The 12,048-nt window shown below is 35.5% G+C and overlaps 1 protein-coding gene across 1 annotated transcript in view; it reads left to right on the top strand.

The window, feature by feature from the left end:
• Window positions 1-240: 240 nt before the first annotated feature.
• ZNF804A (zinc finger protein 804A) overlaps window positions 241-12,048 on the top strand; it is a 288,674-nt gene continuing 276,866 nt past the window's right edge. Inside the window, exon 1 of the mRNA XM_047082622.1 lies at window positions 241-351. Within this exon, the coding sequence (XP_046938578.1) occupies window positions 241-351 (111 nt within the window). The remainder of the gene's footprint in view (window positions 352-12,048) is intronic.

Here is a 12,048-nt window from a genome sequence, read left to right as displayed (position 1 = left end):
GCGAATTAGCAGAGAAAGAGCCGGAGAGGGGGAGCGCCGAGAGCATGCGGAGGCGGAGGCGCCTGGGCGCGCTCGGCACAGGGCTGTAGTGGGTCTGTCTCCCCGCGGCGGGCGAGAGAGGCGGCGGTGCGCCCTCGCGCCGGGTCCCCAGCCCACCCTGCCCGGGCTCCGGCGCGCTGCGGCTGCGGGCGCGAGGTGCATGGAAGCGGCGGCTGCGGTGGAGGAGGCGGCGGCTGCCCCATGGAGTGTTACTACATTGTCATCAGCTCCACGCATCTCAGCAACGGACACTTTCGCAACATCAAGGGAGTTTTCCGGGGCCCTCTCAGCAAGAACGGGAACAAAACTCTGGTAATAGCTTGTTTCCCTCTCTCTCTCTCTCTCTCTCTCTCTCGCCCCCCCCCCCACCCCCAAGAGGGCATTTGGACATTTGGAGGATTGAGGTTACCGTGAGATTTTGGAGGTGTCGCGATTCAGTTTGGTTTATAATATATTAATGGATCTGTCTTGTGGGTGTGGGGTGAGAATTAGAGGTAGAAAAAACGCTGGAATCTTGAGGAAGCTGGGATCCATGGTTTAGGTTGACACTTCGACGATGCTCTGGACTCCCAGCACCTCACTCCATAATGCTGGAGGTTACCAGAACGTCTCCTCATTTGAAGCAAACTGTGTCAACAGGACCTTCTTTTATTATTTATTTATTTATTTATTTATCTAGAAAAGAGAAGGGCCCTAACCCCGAGTGACCCTCTCACATCTTTTGGCTTAGGAAGCTGAAGGTGAATGGGGATGTGGGTGTCTCCGATGGAAGCAGGGAACCATGTGACTGGTGGCGCGGAGTAAGTGGCGGGATTGAGTGATGGTCTCGAGAGGAGTTCGTATTCCGGCTGTCTCCTGAAGGACTGGCAGCAAACTTCTCTAGTGAGGAGTTGTCGGTACTAAGCTTAACAGAGGGACTCCAGAACCCCACATCGTCCACTTTAAGCTGTTCACTCAAAAGAGGTTGGAGAGAAGTGTGAAGGGCGAGCACTATGTCACAATAAGAGCCACTAGGAAACATGCCAGACATGCAGAACTCGTGCAGTTGCTGGGAGGTTCTCACTGGACCACAGAGCTTCATCTTTCAGCGTCCTAGTAGGAAGAGTACTTCTGATTGGTGGCAGAGGATGTGCTGAGCATTGAGATAGTGCAGGGTAATAGCTCTTACTTTTTCTTCCAGATCCCCTGTTAGCTACAAAACCTCCTTGCCTGACTGGCTCCCATGTATTGTATCTTCTGAGAAGTGTACACTTCAAAAAGATACAAAAGGAAGTAGAGGAAAGACTCGTTAAGGCTAAGTTCTGCAAGGAGAGCAGAGCTAGAGTAAGGGGGTAATATGCAAATGTATGTGTCACTAAAGCCTGGGTCCCTTTTTTTTTTTACAAAGTGGTTACTGAGCCTGAGAAGGTGGAGTAGGAGAAGTTTAAGGACAGACTCATTTAGTCCAAAAGTAAATACAGTATTCTTAATCTCCTTTTCTTTGCATATTTTAAAATATGATTCTACATAATTTTTTTAAAGCGATGGGATATTTTCCAAAACTGAAAAGTTCTCTTCTAAAGTTTTAGATGAATTCTGGTATTCATTCATTTAAATGAATTCTGGTGTTGATATTATACACTTAATCTTTTTTCTTTTTTTCCTGTGAATCGATTGGAATCCTCCTCTCAGATTTTTAAGATGCAAAGAAGCAGAGTTATTTTGTTGCTTTTATTGTTGTAGTGTTGAACAAAAGAAAGTGAAAATACTCTTCTAGGGTCTTCCTTAGTGGAGTATTATGCACAGCAGTAGGCAAAGGCTAAGGGAATTATTGAAATTGTTTTGGTTCTAATTACTTTCTTAAGTAACTCACTGTGTGGGAAGATAAATATTTTGGCGTGGGGGGGGGGACTCTTCAATTTAAAAGAAGTGTGCATCAGTTTGTTTTTTAAATCAAGTTTTACTTGTGGGAAAAAACAAATTTACTGAACAAGATCTTTATACTTACAGTAATGGTGTAAGTAAACACACACACACAGTAGAATTCATTAAAAAAAAAAAAAGTTGCCAACCCTGAACTTGTTAAAATTCTGATAATCTTGATTTCTTAAGTCAACTTTGGGTTCTAGTGGTGGTTCAATTTGCCTATGCTGATTGGTTTGTTGTGGGTTTGAAGCTGAGCCATTCATTATCATCCATATTGACAAAAGATAGGTTAAAGTCTAGATTTGCCAGTGTAAGTTTGGGATTAAAATGGGTGTTAAAAAGCAGCTATCTAAATGAGATGAATAAATCTAAATATGGGCAACTGTTGGGGCATAAACTGGAATAAGAAGGATTAGAAATTGCTCTTATATTTCTCTTAGTGATAGTAAAAGGACTTACAAGGACTTAGTAGCTAATCCTTCCAGATTGTGTTTATAAACTGCCCAAGTATATATTTCCTGTGTAAGAGATTTACACTGAATAAAATTAGGTATATTTTCATATATGGTCCAACTATATTTGAAACTATTACCTTACAACATAATATATGTCATACATTTGTTTTCTATATGTGTTCCTAGGATTTTGTTATTAAGGAGAATGAGATTTATGCCTGCCTTTAAGTATAACAGAAGAGATCTAAACATACCCATAAATGAATGTTTTTAATTAAATAGCTATCAATATTTACCTAAAAATGTATTCTTTACAACATATAGGATACTATGAGAACTTAGTGTAAACTAAAAGGTACTACAAGCTAAGTTCAGAAAACTGAACCTCAAAGTTCTCAGAATTAGGAACCTTAAGAAAAAACACAAATATTATCTTAAAAATGTATGTGTACTACATTTTGAATATTTTCAGCTAAGAATTTGTGGTATTACTTTTTAATACCAGTTTCATAGTGTAAAAACTATGAGAGCATTTTTTACTTTCTTGTCTATTTGACTTTAACATATTTTGAATTTTGCCTTTAAAACATCATCACATTTTTGCATTTTGATATATGTATTAAGTTAAAAGAATTTTAATATTTCACTTTTTCTTATTTCAGGAAAGCACACTTAAAACCATTCAGGTAAAAAGTGCTTAGACTTTACCAAAGACATTCCAAATATTTTCAATTACTGAATAACCTAATGGATACTCTGAACATTTTTTTTAATTCATATTTTTAAAAGATTTTATAATCTTCAAAAAATATTGAACAATTTAAGATAAGCAATAACTGTTAATACAGTGTTCTTTCATGAATTAAAAGTTACTTATATGATAAGGGTACCTCAGGCTTCAGTGACACTGATTAATTGCTTTAGCCCTAAAATCCAGAATGTAATCCTGCTACTTATACTGAAGAGATTCTCAAAATGTACAGTCTTCCCATAGATCATAATATTCACTCATACATAAAATTTTGAAAAGACAGAGATCAAGGCTGCTGTTAATCTTGACGTTATTCTGAGCTTTCTAATACATTCCTCTTGACAATTTTAACTGAAAATATATAAATGTTCATTTTGCAGGGTCTTACAAGCAAAGAGAAAGGTCATTTCAATTGTCATGATTTCTGTTATAAATATTATCGTATCCGTGAGATAGCTTTAATTCCATGGAATAAGAGATAAACTAATATTTTATTAGTGCTGCAGGATATGTCTGAAAACTTATATAATTTAGTGGCAATGAATAAAGTTTACCATCCATGTATCTTCATTCTTTTTCCTTAGATTATCCCTTAGATAGAACTATTGTGTATAAAATTATTTATTGGATATGCTGATGTTTTTTTTTCAATTGTGCCACAACATTTATTTTCCCTAATTATATATTTAAAAACTTTTAATGTAAAATATTTAAATATATATTTTTCACATAGTTTAAATATATGTTTGTTCACTTTTAATATGAAATTTGGAACTTTGGAAATCATTACTAATTTGTTCATTACATTTTATTAGTCAGCATTTTTTATCTCATAAGAGTATTATGTCTATTTTACTGACTGTGGAATTCAGAAGAAAATGGTGGTCATACAGTAAATCAATATTATAATCTCGATTTCCTAATTCCAGACATATTTCCTTTATAATCTAGATACTAAATTAAGGGGTTCCATAGGAATTGGTGTGTTTATATCCACACTGATAAAGAGATGGTGTAGGTGTTATCTGTTGTTTGAAGGCACCCTCCTTTTCCACTCACCTTCAGCTGTGGAGAAATAGATTCACAGAATAATTTGAATTCAAATGTATTTTAAGTCTCATCCCCCAATATGCTAACATCAATGTTTTCTGTCTGGCCTAAGCTCTGTTTCTGTAGGCTGTCCTCCTTTTCAAATATATTAAGTACCATATTTGGCAGGAGAAGAAGTATTGATTTATTAATCGGTTCTCAACATGTTTGTTATTTAATTCATTTAGATTTATTGAGATACATCGGTTGTAAAGCACTATTCTAGGCACCACCAGCTCTGTGCGAAGCATCATGTGTTAAATATTATGCATTAAGATGTATTCATGTACGCTCCTGTTCATTTTGAATGTGTTGAAAAAATACTCATATATTTTGACATGTTTGCAGGTTTCTTGTCACTCAGGACGTTTTCATATGTATTCATTTTGAAAAGAATGAAAAATTCTGGGTTTTTTCCTTTGTGTATACAGGAACTCACTAAAATTAGGAAAGTCTTTGAAATATATTCTTACGGCCTTTTGTTCTAATTATCATTATCTAATATAGCATTATTACTCATGTCATTTCCTTACACATTTCTATATCTCCTAGGGAATGTAATTTAAAAGGTTTCTCCACTCATTGAAACCCACTTATGTGGCACATTTAATATTGTGCATAAGACTAGAGAGACTAGTTGTTGAATTAGTGCTGATGAAAAATTACCATTGTTGGGTTGATATCCTCAAGAAAGGTCAGAGATGAGGGTGGTTTAGAGTGCTATTTTAGGATATTCCCAAACTTTCCTCTTTATAAACTTGTTCACATAATTAGTCCATGATATAGTCTTCCAAATTTCTTTTAAACTATTATATATTCAGTATCAAAGACCATCTTGTGTCTCACTTTTCTGAACTGAAGGTGTCATATATTCTTTGCTATATTTATTTTTTATTGTAGCAAAATCTTTACAAGTGTGCATTTTTACAACACATTTTTCAAGTAAGGAAAATAACTTATAATTGAATTATTGATATTATGACCTACTTATGACCTACTCATAAACAAACAATATTTTAAGGCCAACATTATCAAGTAATACCCTGATACTGACATAGCTTTGTTAGTGCGTTAAATACTAATCGAGTTATTTTTGAAAGCTGAAATTCAAATAGTGATATAATATCTTATCGTCACTTCTCAGTTCCTCACCAATATTTTCTAGGTTATTGATGACTGCAATTAACATTTTTACTGAAAATACAGATCAACAAGAGCCTTGGGGATCACCTAGTCCAAGGTCTCCTATGGCTGTAGTCAGGGCCAAATTCAGGCTGACGTAGTTTGTTTAGTGTGCACCGTGTTTAAAAATATTTGAGTTTAAATGTCATTCAAAGAAAAATGCACTTTGCTGTCTACACTGCTCTTCGCTGCTACATAGGTTTTTCACTTACTTGCATTACCTTCCTGACAAGTGAAGGCACTTGAATTTCTCACTCCTTGTTTAGTCTGAGAACCAAATTTTACATATGGGGAGAGAAACGTTTTCATCATTCTGCATGTGCCCTTTGTTGTACCAACTAGTAGGTAGATAATTCTCTTCAAAAAGTTTTGGCATGTTCATATTTTTATAGTATCTATTTGCTATGTATTTGTTGAGCTACTTAAAAGTATTTTCCAGATCATACATCTAGGAATGTTATCACAATAAAGAAATATGTGGATTTGAGGGTGATGCATTTTAGAATTGCAAATTTTGCTCAGGCTGTAGGTATCTTTTCGGTAATTTCTTGGTTTGGGTTCTTTTAAAAATTAATATTGAATATAACTTTATTCTTTATATTTTTAATAAACATGTTTAGTTAATGTAACATATTTGGAAAATAGTTTTTCAAAAGCATTATGCACAGGAGAAATAATATTTTTAATAATTGTAATGATAGCTCAATGTTGAAATAGTTTCCTTCAGTGACCCTGAGATATTACCATTTTAGGTAATGGCTGTATATTTGGAGTTTGAGTAATCCTTCTAGAAAGAAAAACGATAGCAGTTTTAATCTGTGGTGTACTGCGGCCAATATTCATGAAGAAATATGTCTCTCACTTTTTTATATTGCTAACTACAAAAAATAAGAAATATCATTTCATTAATTTTTCTTTCTAAAAATTTTAGCCTGAAACCACCTGATCTATTTTATCTCATTTTAAATTCTTCTTTGGTTCTGAGGAACTATTTACCACTTAGATATTACATTATGATGGTGTTTTCAACTAGCAAGGTTTCATTAATTTTATAAATGTATTACAGTACACTTTCTATCACAGTATAAGATAAAATGGGGTAATAAATAATTAAAACTTAATCCTAGTTGTCAAAGTAAACAAAATCCATTACTTGATGTAGTGCTCTGGACTCTTTCATAATAGTTTGACACCATTAGAAGAAAGTCATATACTTTTGTAAATATAAGAACATTAAATGTATTAAATACTTATGATGACAATGCCATATTCAAATTATAAGAAAATATTTTTTTTCTTAAATAGCTTTAGAAAAATGACCTTTGTCGTATTTCATAGCTAGCTTTATGTGTCAACCAGAATAGCATTCAATTATTTAATCAAACACTAATCTTGTTGCTGTGAAGATATTTTGTAGATGTGGTTAATGTCTACAATTCTTTGACTTTAAGTCAAAGAAATTAACCTAAACAAATGTGCATGGGTCTCATGCAATCAGTTAAAAGGCTATTAGAGCAGAAACTGAGGTTTCCTGGAGAAAAAATTCTGCTTCAGGACTGCAGCGTCAAATCCTGCCTTGAGTTTCCAGGCTACTGGCCTGATCTGCAGACCCACAATCACACAGTCAATTCCTAATTCCCTAGCATATTAACCTATCTATCTGGCTGTCTGTCTGGCTATCTGTCTCTCCTATTCTGTTTATCTGGAGAACCCTGACTGATATATAGAGGATCAGTTTATTACAACTCTTTTACAATAAGGCAACTCAATATTTGAAATACAAATCATATTTGGACTTAATAGGAAATGGGTGAAATTGACATTTTAAAACTATTTAGGTTTAAAATTGACCTCATTGTGGAATGTTTCTGTTCCCTTACAAAAAATTATAATAATTTTATTTTATATCTTTGCCTGGATTACAATCTATCCACCATCAATCCTTCTGCTTCCCCCCCAAAAAAACTTTTATAACTATGTAAAATATAGTTATTTTTATCTATTCAGCTCCAACAGATAGTCACACATGCACTTATTGTATTTGGAGAAAATCAGGCTATCTTTAAAAAAAATTTTTTAATGTTTTTATTTTATTTTGAGACAGATACAGAGCCTGAGCAGGGGAGGGGCAGAGACAGAGGGAGACACAGAATCCAAAGCAGGCTCCAGACTCTGTGCGGACAGAACATGGGGCTCGAACTTACGGACTGTGAGATCATGACCTGAGCTGAAGTCGGATGCTTAACTGACTGAGCCACCCAGGCGCCCCAAGAAAATCAGGCTATCTTTAAATGAGAAAATATTTTAACCCTAATATCAAGAGTGTATTATTTGGTAGGCAGAATTTAAGAAAACAGTCTTCAAAGGGGACTATGTAAAATGAAGGACTTAGTTTTAAAAAAACAAAAATGTTTTCATAAAAATATATAGAATCCTGTGAATGCCCCTCCAGCTGAAACAACTAGAAACACAATTCTAGTTGAACCAAGTTGGACATATTGGTACTTGCGGGGAAGAAGATAAAGTGCACACTACGGGGAACCTTGGTTCATCTCATGAAGAAGGAATAAGGAATCATTATATAGGATTTGAGATTGGGTAAAGTGATTTTGTAGAGCTTTGATTAAAGCACTGTTTTATTCTGGATACCATAAGAAAGGAGGGTGAATCCTATAATTGGTTCTCTTAGTACTTTTTATCCAGGAGGCAAGGACAGAGTGGGGGTAAAGCTGTAACTGGCAAAAAAGCAGCTTTTGCTCATGTCGGCTAGCAGATGAGGATGTTTGGTAACAAAAACAGTGTTTGTTTTGTCTGTCCTCAAACATGATTGCTGAGTGGTCTTGTGTTTTCTGTTCCATCACGCTCATAGACGACCTTGCCTGATGTTAGTGGGCTGGGAAACTCTTCCTGTTTGATAAGATAATACCAACTTTACTCTCGGATCCAGATAAACTCCTAACCGACAGTTCCCAATGACTGCTTTTTTCTTTCTTAGATACGACATGAGAATGGATAGTTGCACACAGGTGGGAGGCAAGGCCATCAGCGAAGATAATTTCAAGGAAATGACTTCCAAAGTTGGGGACTTTTAGGGAGGAGGGAGGAAAAGAGAACGGTCAAGAATTATCAAGGTGGAGGGGCACTTGGGCTGCTCTTGGGTTGAGCATCCGACTTCAGCTCAGGTCATAATCTTGCAGTTCAAGCCCCACACTGAGCTCACTGCTGTCAGTGTGAAGCCAGTTTGGATCCTCTGTCCCTGTCTTTCTGACCCTCCCCAACTTGCACTCTCTCAAAAATAAATATTGAGGCACCTGGTGGCTCAGTCAGTTGAACATCTGACTTCGGCTCAGGTCATGATTTCGCAGTTTGTTGGTTCGAGTCCCTCATTTGGCTCTGTGCTGACAGCTCGGAGCCTGGAGTCTGCTTTGCATTTTATGTCTCCCTCTCTCTCTGCCCCTCCCATGTTCACTCTCTGTTTCTCTCTGCCTCTCAAAAATAAATCAACATGAAAAAATATTCTAAAAAATAATAAATAAACATTAAAAAGTAGTTATCAGGGTGGAACAAGAAGGACATGTGTCCTGCACTGGCACATTAATATGAGGATTTGGGAAGATAAAACATCTACCCATCTCTTGAGATACAGGGGAATGTTTTCAAGAGAGACAGATCAGATGGATCAAAAAGTAAAGAGAAACTTCAATGGAAAGTCTAAAGCTAAAGAGATTTCACTGATAATAGGCATTTCAAAATTCAAGAAAGCACAGTCCAAGTGTTTTAGGACATGTGGAAATACAGAGAATTGTGTCATAAAAGAGGATATGAAATAATCACATGGAGATTAAAGTTTAGAGAATGAAGAAGTTGGAAATTCTTGGCTTCTTGTGAAACTGACATTATTGAGGATACAGGGTAGGGTAAAATTGGTTTTGATAATCCCAGTACAGGTAGTAGTATCAGGGGGGTGGTGGAGGATAGCAGAGAGGTAGGGTTTCTATGGGGAGCACTCAGAGTTCCTGGGCTCATGTTTGATTCCTTCTGTGAGACTGAATTATACAGGGCTCCACTCTGAGCCTACTCTGAGCCTCAGAGCTTTCTCCTGGCCCAGCTGAAGTGTCATGGCAGAGGGACATGGTTAGTTCTAGTATGTAGATTTCCTCCCATATTCAGCTGCTGGAGATTTAAAGTACTAACAATAATTCAAAAGTTAATCCATCCAAATTGTGTTAACCCACACAAGCCTTGTTTGTGTCTTTCAGATAGGAAACTACAGAATTCAATGTAGAGCAAGCAAATTTGGAGAGACTTTGGTACAGATCTGGAGCTCAGGGAGTTGTTAGGCACCTTAGATGGATTATGGAAAGCAGGAAAGTTTGGGACAATAAATTACTGGGAAAGAAGTTAAGACCAGTTGCTGAGAAGGAATGGGTTGAATGATGAGAGGTTTGTACTGAATTATTTTTCCTATAACTGGTCAAGAATAGAAAGAGGGGATAAAATATAGATTCTATCTTTGTTTAATGAAAACATCTCAAGTGACATAGTCCAGTGTCCTCCAAGTCCTCCAGCGCCAGTGGAAATATCGTAAGGTTACCTTTCAAAACTTGATATTTAGCAAATCACCTCTTCTTGCAGAAATGAGACAAAGTACCTTCATTCTGGGAAGAGAATCACTGCTTTCACTCCAGGATTATATTCTTGCATCCAGTTTAGCATTTCTTCATCAAAATACTCACTGCCATACTTACCCAGTGGTTAAAAGTATAAATACTTTATAACCAGATTGATCTGAGCTCAAATTCTGGAAATACCTCTGTATCAGTGTGTAGTGAGTGGAGTTGTTTGTGACCAAAACCCCAAATATCAACTCTGTATCTAATAGTGTTTTAATTATATATATATATATATATATATATATATATACACACACACACACACGCATATATATATACATGTGAAAACTTCATGAACATATATATGTATGTGTGTGTGTATATATATATATATATATTAAGCAGCTTAATAATTTCAAAGCCAAGGACTCTTTGATTTTATATATATTTTTCCCACAGTTGTAAGGTGGTTACTGCTCCAGCCATCACATCTACATTCTAATCTAGAAAAAAATGAAATGAGTAAAGTAGGAAGAACAAAGTTGACAGTTCTTTTTAAAAAATTCCCACCCAACAGTGTTTGCTTATATCTCTTTTGATGGAACAATGTCACAGAACCACTACTAAGTGTAGGGAAGGATGAAAACATGATTTTTTAAAAACGTGATTAATTAAGCTGGGAACACATCACTAGTCCCAATAAAAGCAGTGTTCTGTTAGTAAGAAAAAGAGATGATGATACCCCAGAAATCTACCACAACTAGTCACTGGCTTTATGACCTTGGTCAATTTCACCTCTCTCATTATAAATTATATTATGTTTAATGGAGTTGTTAATAATTCTTACCTAGAAAACACGTTGCAGATCAAATGAAAAGTAATTTGCCCAGGTTTGATACATAAGAAACTCTAAATGATGGTAACGATCATAAAATTTTGTATCATAAAACTCCGTACTCCTAAGAAGCGGACTCTTTAGAAAAACTTAGGATTTCTTTTAACTCTCTTCAATAATGATTAGCATAACTGATTCCCTTGCAAGGTCTTGGATCACTGCTGTTCTGGTGTTACAAAATTAATACTTACACTAGGGGGCGGCATAACATTTCCTCTTGCTCTTACATAGACCTGTATATAGTAAATAATCATGGATTAATAGATTTGTCAAATACAGTTATTACAGTTTTATTAGCCAAAGTCACTTTAAAATTTCACTGACCAGGAAGTCAGTATGGTCATGTGACATAGGTATGATGTATTTGCCGTATGCTCTATTTGTGTATTTCACCACGTAGTTATTTTCTACCTTAGTCACATGTGATGTATGTATCAAAATGGAGCTGACATGGAGTTGATGTCCAACTATACCTTACTAGACTATATTCCTGGCTGAAATTGTGTCAGTTTTCATTACTGAAGTTGATGTTTCTGAGTACTTTTAAGTATCTTCAACCAAATCATTTTGTGAAACTTAATGCCCAATTTATTTTAATGTCATAGTTAATATATAATTAAATTTGATGCACATTTTCATGGAATTACATTATTAAGCAAAATAAAGGTGGACTGTGATGACCACTATTTGTTGACACAAGGATAGCTAAAACACGAAATAAATAATATTTGAAATTGCGAAATCTAACATATTGCATTATTGCCACAAGTCACATTACAGAAAAATAGTTGAAAAATGTCTGAGACTCAAATTTCCCACTTTTATTAAAATTCAATGGAATTTCCTCCATACAAATTGGGATTACTTTTCTTAGAGAAAATGTACAGATTGCATAAAATAACACAAACTGTTCTATTTGTTACTAATCACTGTGAAATTATTGATGTAACATGAAAGATGCAATTTTTATGGATCAAGACTTGGAGGAGTTTGATAGTATGATACATGCTGCTACTCAAAAACTCAACAGGCTATTTTCAGGTAGGGTGATACTAAAAAAATTTCTGATGTAGCATATTCCATATTGCTGTCCTGGAGACCCACATTTTGTAAAAAAAA

The sequence above is a fragment of the Lynx rufus genome, unplaced genomic scaffold (genome assembly GCF_022079265.1).
Source record: "Lynx rufus isolate CCGP_SWC_20201006 ecotype Redwood Valley unplaced genomic scaffold, mLynRuf1.p SCAF_2, whole genome shotgun sequence".
Taxonomy (NCBI): Eukaryota; Metazoa; Chordata; class Mammalia; order Carnivora; family Felidae; genus Lynx; species Lynx rufus.
This window is presented reverse-complemented; position numbering and strand designations above follow the sequence as displayed.